At 53.7% G+C, this 22,575-nt stretch overlaps 1 protein-coding gene across 7 annotated transcripts in view; it reads left to right on the forward strand.

The window, feature by feature from the left end:
* PAX2 (paired box 2) overlaps positions 1-22,575 on the forward strand; it is an 81,572-nt gene that overhangs the window by 25,284 nt on the left and 33,713 nt on the right. For 6 of the 7 annotated variants that reach the window (XM_032313407.1, XM_032313406.1, XM_032313412.1 and 3 more), the window contains exons 5-7: positions 7,793-7,878; positions 9,549-9,668; positions 15,244-15,312. In XM_032313407.1, coding sequence (XP_032169298.1) covers positions 7,793-7,878; positions 9,549-9,668; positions 15,244-15,312 — 275 coding nt within the window. The remainder of the gene's footprint in view (positions 1-7,792; positions 7,879-9,548; positions 9,669-15,243; positions 15,313-22,575) is intronic. The other variant, XM_032313409.1, reaches the window with a different exon arrangement.

Here is a 22,575-nt window from a genome sequence, read left to right on the forward strand (position 1 = left end):
TGATAGCCAAGGAACCCAGTGGGAATCTAGTATCTGGCAATGTACAAAAACCTATTTTGAAATTATTTTTATTTTTAACCTCTAGTTTAGTTTCCACGGAGGAACTGTGAGAGCTTCTTGAATTTTGGTTCCTGGGTCAGTGGGAGTCAGGATCAGCAGATGGAGAGAAATGTCGATGGACAGATAGGAGTAAGGAAACTTTGAGCCTTCTAAGACTTTCTCTCAACCCTCTCAAGACTCCCCTATATTACCACAAGTGTGGTTTCTTCACCCCCTGGCTTAAGCCGGTCTTCTCAAATATTATAGGATTTAAGAATAATCTGGGCAATTTGCTTAAATACAGAGTCCTGGGCCTTAACACCATCAGACATTTTAATCAGGAGGGCTAAAGTGCCCCCCAGGGTATTCCAACGCAGGTGGTTCAAGGACAGTGGTTTGAGGAAGCTCTTCTGCAAGCTTTTCATCTCTTGGAGCTCAGTCATGCCTTCTGAGAGGCAACAAAGGAGGCAGAAGCTCTTGGCGCATTTGCGGGAGGGGGTGGGCTGGGGGGCGTTAAGCTCGGAAGCCCAGCATTCCAGCTCTACCATGCTCTAGCCAGAATGGAAGTTCCTGCCGGAAGCTTCCCGTCTGCGGCCATGTTCACGCACAGACCCTGCCTGACCTGTGGGTGGTTGTCCACGCTGAAACCTGCAGGGGTCTGAGTGGGCATGGGCGAGCCACTCTGACCTGCACAGACTGCTGAGCAGGAGCTTGGGAAGATGACTTTGCACCAAGCACTTCCGGGCTGCAGTGGGGAGAGCAGGTTGGACAGATGCTGTTTCGTCTGCGAGGGGGCGGTCCTAAATGTGAGGGCTTTGATTCCTGGGATGTACGGAGGGGAAATCCTTGTTCCTCAAAGTTCTCAGGAGGATGGGGAGGCAGGAACCATTTTTTTTTTTTTAAGATTTTATTTATTTATTTGTCAGAGAGAGTGAGCACAGGCAGACAGAGTGGCAGGCAGAGGCAGAGGGAGAAGCAGGCTCCCCGCGGAGCAGGGAGCCCGATGTGGGACTGGATCCCAGGACGCTGGGATCATGAGGCAGGAACCATTTTTAGGGGAGGTGAAATTCTCCTGAATAATCTATGACAGTTCACTTGAAGTTCTGCCATGAAAAGTCTCCATCCAGCTGTTTGCGCTGTTCCAACTTGACTCAGGGCTCAGCCCGGGGACATGTACCCTGCAGAGGCAGTTCTCAAAGGCCTGTGTTGAAACAGTTATGTGCAAAATGTCCTTTGCTGAAGCAAATATCCTTTGTCCTCTGGAATGATCCAGCCTCTAATGCCCAGGAAGCCCGAGGGCGCAGAAGGAGGCCCTGCCCACCACTCCCCTGGCTTGGCGGGCTGTGGGGCCAGCCAGGCTGAGACATTGTTGCCCCTGGAGTTCCCTTGATTTACCAAATCAGGACAGACTTTCCCCCTGCGAGGAATGAAATATTTTCTGCAAAAACTCTGAAGTGGGCAGTCTACCCTAGGACAGTTTGAATTGATTTATACATGTGCATGACACGTGTATACAGACACCTGAATTCTTGCCCTAAAGACTCTTTCAGCAAACCAGTAACACGGCCAAGCCTGGGACCAACCTGCCGTTCTGCTAAGAAGTAATTTCATTGCGGGGAAAGCCGTCTGCTCCAGGCAGCCAGACAGGATTTTATGGGGACGTGTTTGGAGATCCCATGTAGATATCACGTTGTCAGCGGCTGGTTCCTACAGGTGTTATTACTCCCATTTTAGAGAAGGGAATACTAACTCTCAGGGAGCCCCCTACCCTTTGTTTCTCAGAACACAACAGAAGAGGCTGGAAATAGAATCCAGGAGTTTGGATTCTGGGCTACAGGGCATTTCTTTTCTGGAGGTAGGCTAGTGTGGTGGTTACAGGTGTGGACCTTGCATTTAGTTTCCTTGAGTTCAAACCCCAGACTTGGCCATTTATTAAATGGGTGACGTTGGGCAAATTGCAACATGCCGTATCTCCAAAATGGGTTGTTGTGAGGATTAAGTAAACTGTTAGGGACACGTAGAGCATTGCCTAACGCATAGTAAATACTCAGTAGACAATGGATTTTATTCCTGGGGCTCCTGTTAAGGAAGCATTGCTCCTAGAAATCCTGACCAGCCTCGCCCTGGCTATGCTGTCACCTAACTCTCTCCAAGGTGAGCTGTCTGAGGTCACCTCGATGCTAATAGGACCTCTCCTCGTCTCCACCTCAGGGGGAGTTTTTGCACACCATTTATTATCATATAATACAATGCAATATAATATCATACATAACATAACATAATATGATGGGTAGGTTAACTTGGAAACCCTGAGGCGGACCGTGGATGGATGGATAGATGAATAGATACATTTGTACTAAGTATACATACATTATATCATTCTATTGATTTGTAAAAAGTTCCCGGTCTGCCTGGCTGTAATGAGATTTTTGAACTTTGCGTGGCGATCAATGAGTGGAATATTATTGGCCTGGAGAATTGATATACCTGCTCTCAGTGGCTTGTTCTGCTCCTAGGCTGCCCCGGCCCCCCAGGTGTACGATTCCAGCAGACACTTAACCTTTTTTACAGTGTCATCAGGCTAAAAGGAATCTAATAGTGACACAGGACTTGTGCTCAGCACTCTGCCACTATTGCTTTCCTGTCACAAATAATTTATAGCCTTCTATTTCCATCCCCGAGCCTGCACCCCAGCCCTGCCTCCTGCTTTCCCCCAGCTCCCAGGAATCAATAACCTCACACAGCCACAGTGGGACTACGGGGCGCAGAGAGACAGACGGACCAAGAGAAGGGAGACCCACAGATGGGCAGAGAGAGCCACCGGACAGAGAGACAGAGAATGACACACAGAGGAAGGAGGAGAGGAGGAAGAGGAAGTGAGAGGAGGAGGAGAACCAGAAGAGGAGGAAGGATTTCCTTGCCGCTTTCTTAGAATGTTGAGAGCTCCCCGGTTTCTCTATGAGTTTAGCAAACTGTTAATAGGAGACTCATTACCTGCTTTCATTCTAACTCACAGAGCTGTTGAAACTGTTTTGATCTCCAGCTTGGTGGGAGGTGGAGGCCTCCTGGGAATTTAACCAAGGAAAGAGTGACTTCACCTGCCTTGTCATTTATCCTTGGAAGCACAGTCACGGCCGCCTGGCATCTACTGGGCCCCTAAGAAGCTGGGGCTCATGCTGTCTGTGGATCCCTCCCAGGGATCCTGGGCGGAGGGCCCTAGTCTGTCTCACTGAGTGTCTCTCTGATGCGCCTCTTTGCGGTCAGGCTACGACACCTGCTGCTGTTGCTTCTTGTCTTCTCGATGCTCTGTCGGGGGCCCCCATAGCGGCGGCACTGACCGGGCTGGACCATGTCGGCCTTCGAGGCCTCCTGCCTGCACCTGGCTCAGTCCCTAAATAGAAGGCAGCTGGCCCTGATGGCCACCCACAGGAACATGGCTACTCCTAGACGTTGTTTTTATTATTAGCACTAGCATTTACTGAGCCAAACATCATACTAACCATCTGACATGCATTATCTTATTTAAACCTCACAACAATCCTGGGAGGTGGACAAGTATTATTATCCTCTTTTATAGGTGAGGGAGTAAGAAACTGTCAGAGGTCTCATTAGAGAAAGTCCCCTGAGCTGGGACTCAGACTCAGGCAGACTGGGCCCAGAGCCCACCCCCTTCATCCCTTTACCCTAGTGACACCCTTGCAAAGCTCCTCAAGTGCCTCCTGCTGGGCTCAGGCCAAGCCGGGAAAGGTTGGAGAGAAAGGGCCCGTCCCTGTGAAGGAAAACATGCTGGAAAAAGAAGTAGGGAGCAGGGGTCCTGACAGGGCCGTTTTCCCGTGGCAGTAAGAAATGGCACTTGCTAGCTGCCTAGTAGAGATATGGGCTCCCGGACTCCCCACTGATGCCCCCAAAGATCTTTACCTGCACACTTGACTTGAGGGCCAGACCCGCCTGGGGCCGTGGAGGACATGCATGTGTCTGGCAGTCTTGCAGTGCCAAGAATGAAAAAGATGGGGAAAGAATGAGGAGAAAGTAGTATCAGACAGTCACCCACAGAAGTCCTATACTTTATCTTTTTAAGCTCTGGTGATAATCCCCGGCTTTGTCAGTCATGTACAGGATTCCAGGTCAGCAATCAATAACCACCAGGTATCCACGATTCCAGTTCTTAAATTTCCCCAGATCAACTCTGGATTCTAGCAAGTGTCCACTTCCTGGGGGGGCATGGATGGACACCAAGAAGACGAGTAACTCGCGCAGGCGCCCTGCCCAGCTCCTCTCCCAGGATCCCCAAGCCGCTGTCAGGAAGTAGTGATTTTCCATCACTTGCTGCCTCAACTAAATCTACACCAGTGCCCCAGGGGTCAGAGGTTCTTGGTAACAAAGATAGAAACTCCGCAAGGCCATCCAGTTATCTGAGTCAACCAGCCCCAGCCCTGGGGTTTCCTTAGTCCAGGGCTCACCAACCTGCAGTCCAGAGCCCCCCCACAGTAGGCCCAGTGAGATCCCAGAAGCTTTTGCTGCAATGAATTCAGAGTGGCTGCTCTGAGCTGCACAGCCCCCTTCTACACTTTTCCTATAGACCATTCTCAATGGGCCTCAGCTCCTGTCTGATCTTTCCCATTGTGATTATGCTCCAAACCTTCCCCCAGCTCTAGGGAGATGAACTTGCCTTTTGCTGTGCTGAGAGAGAGGAGCTGTAAAAGCTCCTTTTCAGAGCTCTTAGCCACCTCAAAATGCACCATCTCTCGCCAGCTCTTCCTGCTGCCTCTCCTTGCTCTGCCTTGTTCTCCCAGTCGTCTGCATTCTGCCGGGCAACTTCAGGCTCTCCCCCTAGTTCTCCCTCCTCAGCCTGCCAACGTATCCAGGTCCTTCCTACCTTAAAAGGCCTTCCCTTGGGTGCCTGGGTGGCTCAGTGGTTAAGCCGCTGCCTTCGGCTCAGGTCATGATCTCAGGGTCCTGGGATCGAGTCCCGCATCGGGCTCTCTGCTCAGCAGGAAGCCTGCTTCCTCCTCTCTCTCTCTCTGCCTGCCTCTCTGCCTACTTGTGATTTCTCTCTGTCAAATAAATAAATAAAATCTTTAAAAAAAAAAAAAAAAAGGCCTTCCCTCCCCCTCAGCTGCCAGTTCCATCCACTGGTTTCCACACTTCCTCTCCTCTCCTTTCCTACAGACTTCTGAAGGCACTCGTGTCTACTTTCACTGCCTCCCTCTCCTCCTGTTCACTCCCTAACCTCTTTCTGTCCTGTCCCAGTTGCTTTAATGAGACTGCCATCCCCCAGATTCCCAAATCTGTGCCTCTTCTTATTCCCAGTACCCTCTAGTCTTTACATTGTCATTGATGCTGGGAATTATACTCTCCTTTTGGAAAAGTTCTTCACCAATGACTTAGGTGAAATGGTCCCATCGTGATCCTGCTATTTCAAATGTGACCAATTCTGAGCCCTCCGTGAGGTCAGGTTCTTTTCCTCAGCCTGTGAAGGTGGGTGCCCTCCAGACACCCGCTCCTTAGGTCCCTTGTCTCTGTCAATACCCTTTTCCTTGACAGTCTAAGATCTGTGTCTGCTGTGCCAGCTGGACACTCCCTTACCTCCCCAGACACTGCAAGCCCAAGACAAAACCAGCTACCTCCATCCCTATCCTCTTCTGACAGCGGCACAAAGCACCGGCCTGCCTTGTCCCCAGAACTGAGGGTCTTAGGGCCGTGGTTGACTCCAGCCAGTTGCTAAATCCTGGTCATTCTGCTTTCACAGTGTCTTGCAGACTCTTTCCTTTCCTTCCTGAGACCTCGTGCCTGTGTGCTGCCTTACCCGGATCTCTAATTTCGAGATCACTCCCGGCTTGAGACTCACTCTAACCCTGGCTGCTGCATGTTGACAGAAGTGTGACAAAGTCACGGAGAGCACCCGTTTTAGGGACGGAGTTCTACCTCCGCCCTCACCAACAGTGTGGTCTTGACTGAGCCACTTAACCTCTGTCAGCTTTGGTTTTCAACCTGCAAAATGAGAATAGTATCTACTCGGGAAGTTGTTGGGAGAAGGAACCGTCGTATGTATAAGTGATATAAATTGCATATAATTAGGGCACCTACTAGATGATGAACAGATGGAAAATCACTTTTACCATCATTACTTCCAAGTTTTCAGCCTTATTTCCTCTTTCTCCTTTACGTACCTCCACTGCTCCTGGCTGGCCAGTCTGGGCTTTAACCCCTAAAGCCAGTTTGGCTTCCATGCCTTTCTCCTCCCTTCCTCCAGCACCTGCTTATACTGCTCCCACCCTACCCCGCCACAGCCGCTTTGCTCATCTTAGAACCGTAATGTTTTTCACTGGGAAGCAGCCCTTCAAGATCCTGTAGTCCCACCTTTTTACTTTACAGCTGAAGAAACAGAGGCCCCGAGAGACCGATTGGTGAGCCCCAGAGCTCTTGTGGCTGTTGAGAGGCAGAGTCAGAAGCAGGACTCAGGGCCCCTACCAGACCACCTGCTGCCCCTTCCACTTCTCTCCCTGCCCTCGGTCGCTTCCTCTGATCAGCCCTGCCCTCCCCTGAAGGTCTACGTGAAGATCTACTTCCTCAGGGACTTCTTTCCCAGTCCCCCACCTGCAAGGGGCTGCGATCCTCCTCCTCCTCCTTCTAACGTTTACTTCCAGGCCCCTTGGGGCTCCTGAGCTTTCTCTGGATGTGTGTCCTGCTCCATCCAGCTTTACCTCTAGCATAGTGAGGCAGGAGCCTTATCTCTGTTCCCGTGAGCGCTCACTTAAACCAGAGCGGGGTCTGCTCACGGCTTCTGACTCACCTGGCTGGTTTGGGTGAACTTGGCCCCCACACTTCTGTGTAGGGAGGGGCAATGCCATGGGAGAAGCTGCTTTCAAGGGTACCTATTTGGACTAGTGGGCGAAGGGGAGCATTCCTTGGTCTTGGCATTGGTCTTGTGCATCACTGAGCCGTGGGCTCCTCAGATCACTGACAAGCAGGCTCATCCCAGCCCTGGGGTGTTTGATCCCACCCCCGGCCCCCGCCAGAGCATACAGGGTGGGTGCCATATTTTTCAACTAGACTAGTAAAGACGCTGTGATCCAAGTAAGACCCCAGAAAAGCAAATCATTGGGCCAGCGAGCTGGGCAGTACATGGACACAGGAAGAAGCTTTTCAGGCCCTGGTATTTGGTGAAGGGACCGTGAGCTATGCTGGAATTCCAGGCACAAAAAGGGCCACCTGTGACCCAGCCCTTTCCTGGTTATTTTTTTAGCTCAAGACGTAGGGAAATCTTACTCTGTCCCCCAACTCTGAAGGACTGTGGTACAGTCCCAATAGGAAAGCCAGCTGCAAAATGATCTCCAGACCCAGGGAGTCCTGTTCAGAGGAGCTTTGCATGTGGTCGAGGAGGGAAGGGAGGGCAACAAGCCACCAGGGCCATCCCCACCCCCAGAAAAGGGAAGGATGCTGTGCTCCACTCACTCTGCTGCCCCAGTCCTTGCCACCGAAAATCAAGCTGCGGCTCAGACAATGCACACCGCAGGAGAGCATGCAGACCGCCTCTGTCCAGCTGCACTAGGCTGGTTCTGCAGAGCCCTGGGGCTGGAGGGGGGGTGTTGACGGCTTATGCCTTGAAGCAGTCAGCGAGGGGAGCACACGGAACCCTAGGGATGAGGAAGGAGCTGGGAAGCTTGGGAGAGGCCCTGTGCAGGGCTGGGCTGGAGCTGGTGCTGGCAGGAGTAGGCATGTGATGTGTGATGCTGTTTTGATGCTGTTGCAGGATCATCAGGACCAAAGTTCAGCAACCTTTCCACCCAACACCGGATGGGGCTGGGACAGGAGTGACTGCCCCCGGCCACACCATTGGTAAGAGGCCTTAAGGAAGGGAGGAGGCGGGGGCCCCACCTAGGAGAGCCAGACACTCTCCCCTGCCGCAGAACGGTCCACCTGCCCATCTACCTGAGGTCCCAGGCCCTCTTTCCCAGCCCACACTCTTCTTGAGCTCCCAGAGGTCAGGATCTCCCCAGGAGACTCACTCACCAGAACTCTTCTCTGCCTTCTGCCCACATCTCCTTGCGGCTCCTTTTCTGTCTCTGTCTCTGTCTAAATCAAGATTTTCCTTTAGCTTTTTAAAAAAATATTTATTTATTTGACAGAGACAGACACAGCGAGAAAGGGAACACAAGCAGGGGGAACGGGAGAGGGAGAAGCAGGCTTCCCGCTGAGCAGGGAGCCTCATGAGGGGCTCCATCCCAGGACCCCGGGATCATGACCCGAGCCGAAGGCAGACACTTACCCTGAGCTACGCAGGTGTCCCCATCCTTTAGCTTTACCTCTCCCCCTTCCGTCTCCTCCCCCATCTTTTGTTTTTATCTGATTCTGTCTCCACTTGCCTCTTTCTCTCCTATCTACCTTCTTACCGCATGTAATTTTTCAAATTCTTCTTCTCTTCTCCCCTCCTCTGCTTTATCTCTTTTCCCTCCTCTCTCTGCCTTTCCCTTTCTCTGCATGTGTGGCTCTGGATCTGTTCCCCCCTCTCTGCCCTGCTCCTCATGGCCTCTTTCCTCTTAACCCGTCTCTTCTTGATCTGTCTCTCTCCCCTCCTGTCTGTACTCTGCTGCTTCAGCCTCCTTCTGTACTGATCCTTGCTCATGGCCTCTCAGAGACATGACCCAGGCCCACCGCAACCCCAGCTAATGTCCCCTGCCATATAGTCTTCCCTTTGACCCAAGGGTGCTTGATGGGGCTGTAGCCATAGATGTGGCCTGGGGCATAAGGGACTGAAATGTGGTTCTACTTCTCCCGCTGCCCCTCTGGGCAGCTGTCCCCTTCTGTCTGGACCAGCAGGAAGTAGAGTGGCTGGTCCAAGCCCTCCTGAAGTTGGCAGGAGCCGTAGTTTCCGAGGCCATGTTACAGTGTGTGCCGGGAAGCAGGGCCGGGCCAGGCTGTACCCGAGTTGATCACTGTACAGTGAGTGTTTTCACTAACCTGTGCCCTGAGAGAGAAATGAGGAGCTTCTCAAGGGATTTCAAGTCCAGAAGCAACTGGTAGAGAGGAGCCACAGCCTCCTGGGCAATTATCACGCCCATTCTTGTATCTCCTAGAGGGTCAGAGACAGAGCCTAGAAAGCCGCTGCCTCTGAAACAAAGTTGGTAAAGGCCGGCCCAGGAGCCTAGAGACCGTGAGCTGGGGTATGTTTAGAAGGGTCAGCTGGTCCCAGGGGTGACTGGCTATGCAGGGAGGCCTGCTAGGAGCTGCGCTTTCTGCAGAAACACCAAGTCACTCACTCTTGGGATTGAGTCAGGGTTAGTGTTTCCCTCCACCCTCAGGAAGTGAGTTGAAGGGCCCAGAGGAGTCTCTGGGGTGAAGACCTGGGGCTGTAGAGCCCTGCGCTCCCCGTAAACTCAGAGGACAAAGGGGACTATGAGCTCCCCGTCCCTCTTACTGCCTCTGCCCCTCTCTGCCCCCAGCCCTGGGGCTTCAGTCTGCGATCACAGCTGTTATCCTGATGGCCTTTCCTCCTTACTCTCATCCAGTTCCCAGTACGGCCTCCCCTCCTGTTTCCAGCGCCTCCAATGATCCAGTGGGATCCTACTCCATCAATGGGATCCTGGGGATCCCTCGCTCCAATGGTGAGAAGAGGAAACGTGATGAAGGTAGGGAGGAGGGAAGAGGCTTGGCTTCCCTGTGCATGCTTTGTCCTTGGACTCGGAGCTCCGGTTTCGGCCCGGCCTCGCAGCTGCTCTGCTGTGAGATCAGTTTTAGTAGCAAAGCCCAGGTCCCCCCACTGCCCTGCTGGCTCCTGGAGAGGGAGGCAGGCTGCTGGCCATCAGCTTCACCATCTGCTCTGCAGCCTCAGCGGCCTCCTCTTCCGCTGGGACTGCCCCTAACATCCCAGCGGGGTGCAAGGGTGAGAGCATGAGCCCTGTATCTTCGGAGTGTCAGGAAGTCGGGAGACAGCTGATCTCTGACCCAAGGATTAAAGACCAGTCTGCCCTTGTTCTTACCTGATCCCAACCCATCAGAAGATGGCGGCATGACATCACATGCAGCTGACCCAGGTGTCCTTTCTGTGTGACACATGGATTCTGCACCCCACCCCGCCCCCACCGAAACCACTCAGGGAGCTGGACATGGGCCTTCTGTACCCCACCCTATGGGAGGAGACACCACTCAGGCTCTTGTCTGCCCCCTTCCCCCACCTCCCCGTTCCAGGTAATGCTTCAAGGTGCGACCAAGACCGTTGGGCAGGGAGTTCAGGAGAGGGAGAAATGAAGAGGAGGAAGAGGGGAAAGGACTCGAAGAGGGAGTGCTGGCCAGGAGCTTGGGAGAAGGCGTTTTACAAATGTTGAGATATGAGGAGTCCCTTGGTGACCATCTGATTCTCTTCCGATGAGAGGAGGGTCCAGGGCACAGGGCCCACAAGCCCAGGCCGGTGGAGACACCAGTGTCTGGAGCCTGCTTCCTGTCCTGGTCTCATGGTCCCTGCTGGGGAAGCAGCAACCTTCTGGTCTAGGGAGGGTGTATGATTTTAAGGGGACCTCCCATGAAATAGAATCCTCCAGAGATGAACATAAAGGGGCACTGCATATCCCATTAGCCGGGACAGTCCCAATTTATGCTTTTTGTCTCTGCATCTTGGCCCATTGGCATCTCTTTTTTCTCTAAAAAATGTCCTGTTTGGACAATAAATCACATGGCCATCCCAAGCATAGACAAGCCTTTGATTGGGGTAGCGTTCAAGAGTAAGGAATGGAGAAAAGGGACAAAAGTGAGATTCCCTGGGCCCAGGCTGAGGGCAAAGAGAGTGTGAAAGCCCCAGCCTCCAGCAGAAGGGACGGAGCATGGGAGAGGCCTGGGTCTGGCAAGACAGTGATGACCTGGTGCTGGCCTCCTTCCAGAAGCCCTAATGGCCTCGTTTCACAGGGAAACAGCTTGTCTGGCTCTATTTCTCCTTCTTCCAAAATATCGAAACCCATTTGGCTGCCACGGCCTTTGCCACTCACTAAATTTCATTGTGGTTGTTTTGGCGGCAGCCCCTGATGGGCAGGGAGAGGCTTCCGGAAAGGCGCTAGGTCCCACTCCTCCCTGGGGGCTTCCCACACTCCAGCCTTAGCCAGGCGCCCTGGCACCCTGAGTGGTTTGGAAGATTCTTCCCCAGACCCCAAGGGTTCCCCCTTTCACCACCAGCCCCTGCATTTTTTAGAGTGCGAGATGTCCACCAGGCGGGGCCGGGGGAAGCCATAGGACCCCACTCCCCTGTGTACTGTTCCTTTGTGTCTGTGTTTGGGGCCAAACATGCGCTGTTTCCTGGGCTCCTGTGGTTCTCCTGAGAGGAGGCCAGTGCAGGAGGCTGTGGCCACCCAGGGTTGGGCCCAGCCGCCCCAGAACAGAGCGCTCTCCTCCCTGCAACTGACCACCTTCATTGTTTCAAGTCAATTCAATTCAGTGAACCTTTCTTGTGCATCAGCGGCAAGAAAGGCTTGGTGCTGGAGGACCCCAAAGCAGAACAAGATATGATTCTTGTCCTTAAGGAGCTTACAGTCTAGTGGGGCATGTAAATCATGTGAGCCCAGAGAGCAGAAAGGCCCATCAGATAGCTGTGTTGTGATGGAGGTCTGGGCCCAGGCCATGGGAACCCAGAGTCAGGAGGGAGTAGCCTGGTGGGAAACGGCTGCATTTCAAGGAGGGGCTTGAATGATGGGTCAGGGGCATGTTCGGAGACAATGGCAGTGTGAAATTCTATCTGGTAGACTGTGCCTTGTGACCAGAAGGGGCTGTGGTGGGAAGACTCACGTGTGCTCTAGCAGGGCTGAAGGGGTGAGAGAGAAAGGCTGGGAGGGAAGGCTAAGGCTAAGTGCATGGGTTAGGGCCACAGGAGATCGGCTCGAGACCGGACCATGTTCTTTGTTCTGCAGACATGAGTAGCCACTGTGAGTGTCTGAGCAGGAAGGGAGAAGAGCAGTGCTAGGTTTGGGAAGGCCATCCTCCAGGCAGGGTGACTGTGATGGCAGCGGGGAGATAGCTTAGGAAGCAGTTGGCATCTTCTAGGTGAGGGCTAATGGGAGCTCTCTGTTTCCCCTATGGCTTAAACACCTACCTCCTGGGCCCAGCCAGGGGACAAGGAGGATCCGAGGCCCTACTTCTTTTGGGGTGCGGGGGGATGGTTCTCTTGCCTTGACTCCCGCTTCCTCTGACCAACCCCAGCACAGGTGGAGCCGCCATTTCCCTGGTAGAGGGCAGCACCTGTGAGGGAAGCCCGTTCTCCCTGACCTGTCCCCGTGCCCACCCCGGGCCGAGGCACACAGTTGACCTGTCGGTGGGATCCAGGTGGAAGGGAGAGGAAAGGAGAGAGCAAAGGCAGACCTTTTGCAGCTCTGCCCCCTCCCCCATCCTGGGTGCCTCCAAGCAGCCAGGCCCAGTTTGCATTAGGGAGCAGCTCAGATGATTAAGAATAGGAGAGATAATTATGTGTCAAGATGATGTAGCCCAAGTGTGCGGTCAGGCCAAGGTAGCACAGCAGCTGGCAGGCCGGTGGCAGGAGGCGGCCTCAGGCATGGGCTGCAGACACCCAGGTGTGTCCTTCAGCCACCAGGCGTGCGGCACAGGCTACAAGGAAACTGACCGGGGTTGGGGGTGGGGTGGGGTAGTGCCCTGCAGGGCACTGGTATGGGAGTGGGGATGCATGCCAAGGGACTAAACCTCCAGGGAGCAGAGGGGCCCATCTCCCTCCAGGAGGACCCCGCCGCCCCTTCCTTGGCCCACGCACTGTGGCATATCTCTAGAAGTGCCGTACCCCGAGGGCAAGCCGTGAGCCTCTCTGTCCTCAAGGAAGCTGCTTGGGCTCCTGCCTCTGGGTACAGTTGGGCCTATTCTTCAGCTCTAACAATGTCACGGTGGTGGGCATTAGCGAGGACAATCTCTGCAGCATGTGCTGGCATTATTGGAGACAATCTCAGCGGTAGTTATTGGTGTTCACAGTGATAATACCCAGAGCATTATTGGCATTGGCACTCGGAATATGGACGGCGTTATTAGTATCTGCAACAATCATATCTGTGGAGATATTAGTAAAGGGCCGATCAGCTGTGACTCCGGGGAAAAGGGAACTGACAGTGTCTGTGAGCCTGCCTGAGATGCCTTCTCATGCCATTGGAGGTATGGGAAAATCCCTGGACTTTCCTTTAAGACATGTGCTAGTCAAGAAGCTTTGACACTGTCTACCTACCTGAGTCCAGGATCTCCCAGAATGAGACAGGGAGATGGACCAAGGATAGACGAGGAAGGTATGTCACAGAGCATCCAGAAGCCAGGCTCTCTATCAGTCGGAGAAGGTAGATCCCCAGTTAATGCCCTGCTAAGATCCTTACCTCGTTTTGGCTACGATTTCAGTTGAGTATATTAGAGTCCCTTGAAGGGACACTGCTTCCCTGAATACTGTATGCCCTGGTTTATGTGGCTGGGAGATAGAGACTCTTGTATTTTTTCAGGCTGGAAAACCAGAATCCTTTGCCTTCACCTAGTTGCTTTCGGCCATAGCCTAAAGCACTGCTGTCCATGCGTGTTGTTGGCGCACGGAGCAATTACATAACTTGTCCAAAAATCCAAATGAAGTCATAAGGTATAAGACTGGTTATCCCTGTGAAGGAAGGCTTGTTGGTATCACCCTTTGATGTGTGGGCTTTGCTGGGGGCCGTGATTTTGCATTCCATTAATTAGGTGCACAATGAGTTGTGCAGTTAAGAGGTGCCCAGCCCCGTGCAGGGGTGTATTTGCAGACTGGGCGGGTTGCAAGGAAATGGCTCAGTCCTGTCACTGCCTTTAATAGCTCCCTTCTGCTTTGGATATAGCCATAACTGGAAAAAGAGCCTTAATTCCTGAGTTAGTTAGGTGTTGCTCAGGTTAGACGTGGAGCAAACGAGGGGATTTGGCGGTGGCAATGAGCAGCACCTTCCCGGTCCAGGAGCCTTGGCTTCGGGCAAGAAGAGGCTGCAGGACCCCAGCCCAGCAAAGAGGAGGACGAGGGTGCCAGGTGGAGGCAAGCAGGCTGTCCCTGGAGTGGCGTGGCTGGGCGGTGTGGCTCAGTGGGGAAAGGCGTGGGCCCCTGGAGTGAGGCCACCCCCGGGTTGGAATCCCAGTGGCTCAGGCAGATTGCTTACCCTTGATCAGCTCAGTCTTCTCTCTACAATGGAGATGGCATCGCACTCACTTCAGGGGGACTGTGGAGAGGACCACACAGAAGCACGGATACAGTGTTGAGCCAACTCCATCTTGGAAGGCAGGTCGTCGTGGGTCTGCGGGAGAGGACCTAATCGGCAGGTTTATACTTTGAAGGAAAGTGAAGTCATGTCAGAATAAAACCTATTTGGGCCCACGTTCCCTAATCTTGGTGCAGGAACCTGACACTGGGACAAGCTTACAGGGATGGGGCCAGGGAGTGGAGGAAAGATGTCCAGCCACCCGTGTGTGATCGGGAGGACCTTTGTCCATCTCTGCGTGGTCATTTGCTGTGTGGTTATCTGGGTGGGCCACGTGTTCTCTCTTAATGTCCAAAGGCATTTTAGATGCGCATAATTAAATCTAGGCCCCCTTCTTTTCTAACATGGAAGCATCCCTCCCTCTCTCCATTGCTGTGCATTTCTGCTCTCACATGTAAGTGTATTTATTTAGCTAGGGAAATGTGTGCGTGTTGTTTTATGGACACCATGTAATTTTTTACGTGACTTATGCAAATATGGGTAAATGTGCGTTTTCCACCATTCTGAGATCTTTGGGTGAAAAGGGGCGTGGAATGCTTGTATGGGGCGGGTGTGCAGTCTTCTGGGTAGTGTATATACTTGAAGAGACCGCCAGGTGTGAGCAGGTGCGTGTCTGCCAGCACTAGTGAGCAGAGAGAGCTCTAGGCCAGGCCTGAGCCTTTTAAGGCTCCGAGGTCCAAGTCCACAGGTGTATAGAGTGTCACCCAAAAGGCCCCGTAGGCACCACCTTGCATTCTGGAGGCAAAAGGGTAGGCTGTCCTGAGCCTGCCTCCTGGTTTGCCTGGGGCCCAAGGCTGGGGAGACTGAGGCTGGGAACCCTTACACCCTCAGGCTGTGTGGGAGTTGTCACTCAGAAACCTCACAGCCCTTGCAGGAGGAGCCTGGTCTCCCAATCTCCGGGTCTTGTCCCCAGTCTTCTACCTGCCTGTCTTTCGGGATCTCTCAGTGTCTGTCTGTCTCTTATTTGCTCTAGTCGAGGTATACACTGATCCTGCCCACATTAGAGGAGGTGGAGGTTTGCATCTGGTCTGGACTTTAAGAGGTATGGGGGACAGAGGGAATATGGCGTGGGGGTCAGGGGACAGAGCTGGGGGGTGGCGGTTAGAGATAATTTAGAGGGTGGGCTCCTAAGAGCCAGGGAGCAGAAACGAGGAGGTGGGTCAGGCTTCCACTGGGAAACCAAGAGGCTAACAGAGTCTCAGGGCTCGGATGACTTCAGCCACGGGCCACTGCCGGGTTTGGGGGCTGAGGCCCCAGCAGCCTGGAGGGTCAGACACTCCGTGGATGGGGGGCACTTTTTCCAGCCCTTGGAAAAACAAAGAACAGATCGGGTAGTAAAACAAAAGCAAAGGAGACCTGGAAGCACCTGACAGCCCTAATTCATCACGGCCCAAGTTTTTTCCTGTGTTCCCATTATATTTGTTTGTAAAAGTGGAAATCAATTTTGAAGGTAATTTTCTGGAAAGAATGGAAGGGAGGTGGGAGGGCCGGATAAGGCAGAGATGGTAAAAGGAAAAATTTAGGCCAGGCACAGCCCAGGGGCAGCTCTTGGCAAGGTGAAAGAAAATTGCATATTCAATCTCCATCCATGAATCTCCCTCACTGCTGCCCGCCTCCTGCTTGAAAACAATGAAGGCTTTTTCCCAACGCTGGGCAGGGCTTCGGTATCAGCCTCACTTTAACTTCAGGGTCATTAATTCCCTGATTATTGAAGGAGAAGAGAGGGTTGCAGCATCGTCAATTTCGAAGGCACCCCCCCCCCCACGACTCCCCCCCCATGTGATCGGGCCCTGGCTGGGCTGGGGTGGGGGGCAGCCGGGGTGAGGTGAGGTGTTGTTTCCAAAGAGCAAAGGGGTGGGGAGGGAGGAAATGGGGAGCCAAGCGGACTGGGGGGAAGGCAGGCAGGAGGAGGGTGGAGGAAGGCAGTCATTACTGCATACCTCTGTTGTGTTGTTATTGCAAATTAAAAGTAGCATGTTCCACTCCACAGCTATCTTTGGGGAGGGAGGGGCACCAAGGGAGGTGGGGGATCTTATCATTGCTTCTTCAGCAGACCAGCCGTGGTGTCACCGTGTGAGGTGACATTTGAATTTACAATTCCGCTGAGAAAAGCCATTAATTCACAAATTAACATTTCTCCCTCTCCCTCTCTCTTTAACACTCTCTCCCTCTCTCACATGGATGTGCAAGCAATTGAAAAGACAAAGGAAATAGCCTTAAGGAAGAGACTTTACTGCTAGTCTGTCTGTGCTGAGATGGCTCCCCCTGCTTCCAGATAGATAAACCAATTACCTGAGCCGCCCTGCTCCTGGCCGCCCGCGCTCGCCTCCTTTTGTAGGCGGCCACGGTGGCCGGACTACACTCAGGGTAGCTCATTAATGTAAAGCAGGCGTGCCCTGGTCACCAGTCTCTCTTCCCCACTCTCTTCTTGGAGGGGCAGCGGGAGGAGTGCTGGTGTCAGAAGAGGCAGATGAGGAGGACCCCCAGCCCCCCTCACCCCCTGGGGAAGAGGAGAGGCTGCCTGGCCCTGGGACTTCCCCTGTGCCTCCTGGAGGAGGCGGGTGGGGGACGGCCGCAGGTGGGCTCTGCTTGGGAGGCTGGCAGTGAGGCAGGAGCCAGAGCCTGACTCCCTCCGGCCTTTTGGTCCAGATGCCAAGGACGGCCAGAAGCAGAGAGCAGTCGGAGTGCAGCTTGCGTGGGCAGAACCTAGGGAAGTTTTGCGAAGTATAGGCCCTGTTAGTGGGACAGGGTTCTCGGCCGAGGGAGCTGGGAGGGGCTACCAAGGAGTGTCCAGGAGACACCGTGTTGCAGAATCCTTAACCGACCCAGCACCTGGGCGCAGTCATGTCTGCATACCCCTTCCTCCTTCCACACCTACGTCCCCAGCCCTCGGCTTCCCTTCTCGAAGAATACCACCCCCCCGCCCCACCAACCCAGGAGCACGGAGCCCAGAGCCCGGGGTGGTGTGCTCTCAGAACCCTGGTGTCAGCTTCCATCCTGGGCAGGAAATCACAGAACCACTGTGAGAGCTTTCCCTCTCCTCCACGCCCTGGCCAGGCACTGTAAGAAAACATGTTGCTGGCAGAGGGAAGCCGAACAGAGTTGGAGTTTCTCTAAGGAGAGGTCCTCTGTGGATTATGGCTGGAAGGATATGATTTCACATCCCCATACGACCTCGCCCAGGTCATAGACTCCGCCCCTCATGAGGCAGATCCTGTGAAAGTCCAGAAACCAATCTACATGAAGGCAGTCATCTGTCTGGGCAAGTGTCCGAGTTTAACTGTATCCACAAAGCTCAACCTATGTTCCTTTTCCAACAAATTGTCAAAACCTGGCTAATGTCCACTCCAGTCCGAGAAAGAGTTAAGACACTGAAGAAAAAGAGAAATCCTCTTATGAGCACACACTCGTTGTTATGATTCTATCTTCCCAGTAACCTGGGAGATCAGACCATTGGTACCCGAGAGGGGAGTTTCTCTGAGATGGATCACCTATTTTAGCCCCCTTTTCTGGGTAATGTCGGCCATGAGCCTGTTGAACACTGATCATATTGTTACCCAGAAGTAGGGGTAGGTTATGTCGATATTTTATTTGGCGTCTGTGTACCTGTGGACTTGCTTTTGTCTGTGGGGAAGGACCAGGGTTTGGCCATGGCTCTGTGTACTCGGCCAGGGTGTGTGGATTCGTATGTAAATCTCTGCATTCACCCCAGAGACCGGCAGCCAGATCACTAAGCAGTGTGGTTCCCCAGCCAGTTCATGCCTCGGTGAAGAGTTGTATTTGCTTGTTTGAGGAAGACCATTGAGATCTAGCACAACAGAGACTTTTCTTCATAAGGAGCTGGGACAGACAGGTCGCCACTGCGCTCAGGAGAGAATGGACAGATCTGCCGTGGAGAGGTTCCCTGTGTCCCTCTACCATTGGAAACCGGGGTGGGGGTAGTGTCGTACCCGAACTTTCCGGGCCAAGGCCTCAGGTCCTCTTGCTGCCCCCTGTGCACGTGTGTGCATACACACCCGTCTTGTCAGAATGTGTCTTCACCTCCTATCTTCCCCACAGCAACCCCCTTCCAGCCCTGAAGGTAGGCATCAGTCTCCTTCCTCCACTGGCAAGGGCACCAGGCGAGAAATCCGCTGCCTCAGCTCTGCCCTTCTCCCCCAAGTGCAGGCTCTGGATGTGGGAGGGAGGAGCCGGGCCCTGCTGACCCTGGGCTCCCCTCCCCAGGCACCTCCTCCTCCTTGGCAGGCCAAGGGGCAGCTGCAAAGGGCAGGGGCGAGGGGGACACTTCAGGAAAAGGGCTTGGGAGGCAGGCAGGCCAGACGGCTGCCTGCCGGAGGAGTGGGTCTGAGCCTGCTGGCTGCCCACGGAGGAGCCCTGAGCTCAGAGTCTTCCCTGCCTGCCCTCCCCCGGGGACCACGGTGGCCCTTGCCCGCGGGGACTCTCCGGGACCCTCCCCATCCTGCCCTGGGTGGGGGCGCAAAGGCAAGGAGGGTGGGGGAGGGCTGGGCCTGGCTCTGGGGCTGGGAGACAGATCACGAGCCTCTAGCTGAGTTGCAGGAGAGCCAGTAATTCAAACCATCCTGACCCTTCGGTGAACCTGAACCTGCTGACCTTGACAACGCCAGACAAGGGAGGCCTCACAAACCTCAACCTGCATGAAGGCTTCGCCTTCGCTCCCTCCCTTCCTTGGAGCCCCAGGGCCCAGCCTCCAGGTGGCTCCTCATTTGGCTGTCCCCACCATTTGGCTGTCCCCACCACACATCAGTATCCCTCCGTCCCCGAAGGACCCCCCCTCCCCGCCTGCCTCAGAAGGCTCTCTGTGCAAGGCTCCACTGGAGACCCTCCTCACACCTCACAGGGGGGCCCCCCGCCGCCAGGCCGAGGGGTTCTCCTTTAAACACGGCTTTCACACCCTGCGCATTCTCCTCCTGCCTGAGCCTTGATCTTTTTCAGAAGTACTGGCTATAGTATGCGTGTGTGTGTGTGTGTGCACATGCGCACGCAGGTGTGCGTGTGTGGGGTCTGGGTGCACACAAGGGCAGGGATAAAATGTGATCAAGACAGAGTGGGCAGAGGAGGGAAGAAAAGCCCAAGGAAAGCAGCCCCAGGAACCTGCATTAAGGTAAATGCAGTTTATGAAGTTTATGTTTCCCTCCTAGGGAGAGCTGGATTCCATTCAACAGCCTCTCAGAGGCTGGCAAACAGCTCCTGAAGCAGAAAGTGCGGGCAGGAGCTCAGGCAAGCCAGTGACAGAGGGAGGGATGCATAGACTCTCTCTTTCTCTCTCTCTCTCTCTCTCTCTCTCTCTCTCTCTCTTGTCCACGGGCTCACACAGATCTCCCTAGCCTCCAGCCGACTGCAAAGTCTGGATGGGAGGGGTACAGATGGTGTGTTTGGTAGGAGTGACTCTAAGAGCTTCACTTTCCTTCCCTCTCACCTGCCCAGCAACCCCCCACACACCATCTTCCTCTCCTTTGGTGGTATGGCCCACCCAGACACACAACCAGTGAGCACCCCCTCCCCGGGGCAGACTGGTGGCATGGCAAGCGGGACCGAGGGCCGCGTGGACCCCTGGGACAGCCGGCCTGTAAAAGCTACTCTGTGTGAGGGGCAGTGGGGACAGTCTCAGGCAGATCGTCGTGAGGCATAAGTGGTAAAAGGGACCAGAGTGTGGTCTCCCAGGAAGCTATCTTTTTTCTGACGCTGGGATTCCTTTTCTCTGGTATCTTGGTCTAGGTCAGCTGGGTACCTTGTAGCTCCTGAAGACAGCTACAGTTGGGGTCTCTTAAGGAGAAACAGAGACAGTGTATTTTTTTCCTGGGACTTCAAAGGAAATGAATGATTGGCAAGATTAAGGATAAGGGCTCTCAGAGGGACTTACGAGCAAGGTGGCCTATCTGCTCTTCTGGGGGTTTCTTGGTGTGCACAAGCACATGGGTTCACGTGTGCGTATACTAATCTTGTAAATGGGCTGGAGTCCTTGACTTTGGAGGAAAGGAGAGTGTGTAGTAAAGGCCTTCACTCCGACCCTTGGGGTTGACAATCCCTTGCTTCGGTGACAGGCCTTAGCTGGGGATGGGACACGGGGAGGGGAAGTCTGTCTCCTGCCTCTCCCCAGGAACTTGGTGTCCCTGTTCAAGTTCCACCAGGAGCTGGGACAGAGGAGCATAGCAGAGGTAGAGTCATCCAAAGGCGGACCGAGGAGGGAAAAAGAGTTGAAAGGAAAGCGAAGGATGAGCAGAAATTGCTGATTATGGAGAATGCTCTGGAAGCCAGGAGATGCCAGGCATGGAGGGAGGCAGAAACTGGCCAAGGATGGCTTTCGCCCTTTCTCTCCCCTTCTCTCTCCTCTCCCCTCCCTCCTCCCCTCCCCCTCCCCTCCCTCCCTCTCCTCATCCCTCCCCTCTTCCCGCCACACATCTTTATTGGTTCCGGTAATAGCGTTGATTTGCATGTCAGGCAAAGCCTTGCTACACACACAGAAAGAAAACCCCAGCCGTGGAGGCTGGCAGTGTCAGCTCTCGCTGTTGTTCGACAGTGTAAAATTAAATTAATAAAGCCCCCAACACAGGAAAACATAACAGGAAATTAATGGCCTTTACTGTCGCTCTGATGCAGTCATTTGCAACCCTGCTTTCCGCACCAAAGACTTCATAAATGCAAGCAGTTTCTCTAAACAAGCATACTTAGGGCGGCCTGCTATGTAATTTTTCGCCTTGCTTGTGTCCTTTGAGCTAACAAAGCCCCCTTCCCTCCTGGCTCCAGAGAGGTTTCTAACTGGTCCTGGCCCCAGCTGGAACCCAGCACCAGGTAGGAGGCCCCAGCCCTATCCTGAGAGCCCACATAGGGCTGGAGGAGGACTCATCCCCACACAGACAGACAGACGCTGGACCAGCCCTCCTTCCCCACTGACGGCCAGGGAGCCTGGAGCCCGAGCCTCTGCCAGCCGGCCTGCAGGAAGGCACAGTGCCCGCTCTCAAGCAGGGAAGTTGATCACTCTGGGGAATTCACCCAAACCCACCCAGGACTCACCCTTCCCCTTTCTCTGTACAGTTCAGTTCTCTCTCCACTGCCTGTTCACTCCCCTCCTGTCATTGCTTCTGGTCACCCCTTCCCTCCAGCTTCACCTCTGCCTGCCCTGCCTCCCACTTCCTAGATGGGTCACAGGCACTCACGCTGGCTGTGTGTCAGCCGTGGGGGCTCTTGCCCTTCTTTGCTACAGGTGCCTGGGGATTTGGGGACGAGTGGGGACTAGCTTATTCAGAAGGGGGGAGGTCACTGTACTGGTATAATTCTCTGGATGTCTAGGTCTCCCCTCTACTGTTTGGTGAGGAACTGTGAGGGTCACGCCTCTGTCCTCAGGCAGATTTCCTATAAGCTGTTTCAGACAGCTGAGAGTCTGTGGTTTTCCTTTGGTGTGTAAATAGTGGAATATTGAGAAAACTTAACATCTCTCGCGAGCTTGGTATCAGTGTGGGTTCAAGTGCCCACTGTGTTGGGATGTATGAGAGGAAAAAATAACCAGGAGGACAGGAGTCTCCAGGAATTTATAATCTACTGGGGGAGGCAAGGCTATCACACATCAGACAATAAGCTATTAATTAAATGCTGAACCATGTGGCCAAGCATTCACTAGGCATCCAGGGAAGTGGCTAGAACAAGCGGGAGTTGGGACTTGAGCCCCAGAGTACCTAAGATGCGGAGAGACTGTCTCCAGAGACCCCTCCCAGGTGAAGGGACATCAGTGGCTGGGCTGAGGATGGTGACAAGTCAAAGCATCAGATTCATAAAGGTCATCTGGTCTTATCCGCCACTCCCATAGAACTCTCCCTTCCCACAGTTCTGGCTGACAGACCACAGCCCCTGCCTGCACATAGGACATACATGGACAGTTGTCGTTGTTAACAGCACTGCCTTGATTCTGAGTCAGGGTAGTGTTGAGGGAAAAACCTTGGAAGCCAAATGTCTGGCTGTGGGGTCCATCTGCTCTCCTTACTGGTTGTGGGACCTTCAGCTATTTACATGATGTCTTTGAATCTCAGGTTCCTCCTCTTTAAAATAGAGACAACAATATTCACCACTTAGAGTGATGGTAAAGATCTCCCTTGGATGCCCTTTCTTCTCTCCCTCCCTTCCTCCCTTCTTTCCATCTGTCCCACCTGGTTTGCTGAGCCCCCGGGTGAATTTTAATTTCTCACATGATGTGGTCCCTGCACTGGAGGAAGGTTTCCCACCATCCTGGTTGCCCATATCTGAATTCACTCTTGACAGTTAAAGTCTTTCCTACATGCCCACTGAACCCTAG

Source organism: Mustela erminea, chromosome 14 (genome assembly GCF_009829155.1).
Source record: "Mustela erminea isolate mMusErm1 chromosome 14, mMusErm1.Pri, whole genome shotgun sequence".
Taxonomy (NCBI): domain Eukaryota; kingdom Metazoa; phylum Chordata; class Mammalia; order Carnivora; family Mustelidae; genus Mustela; species Mustela erminea.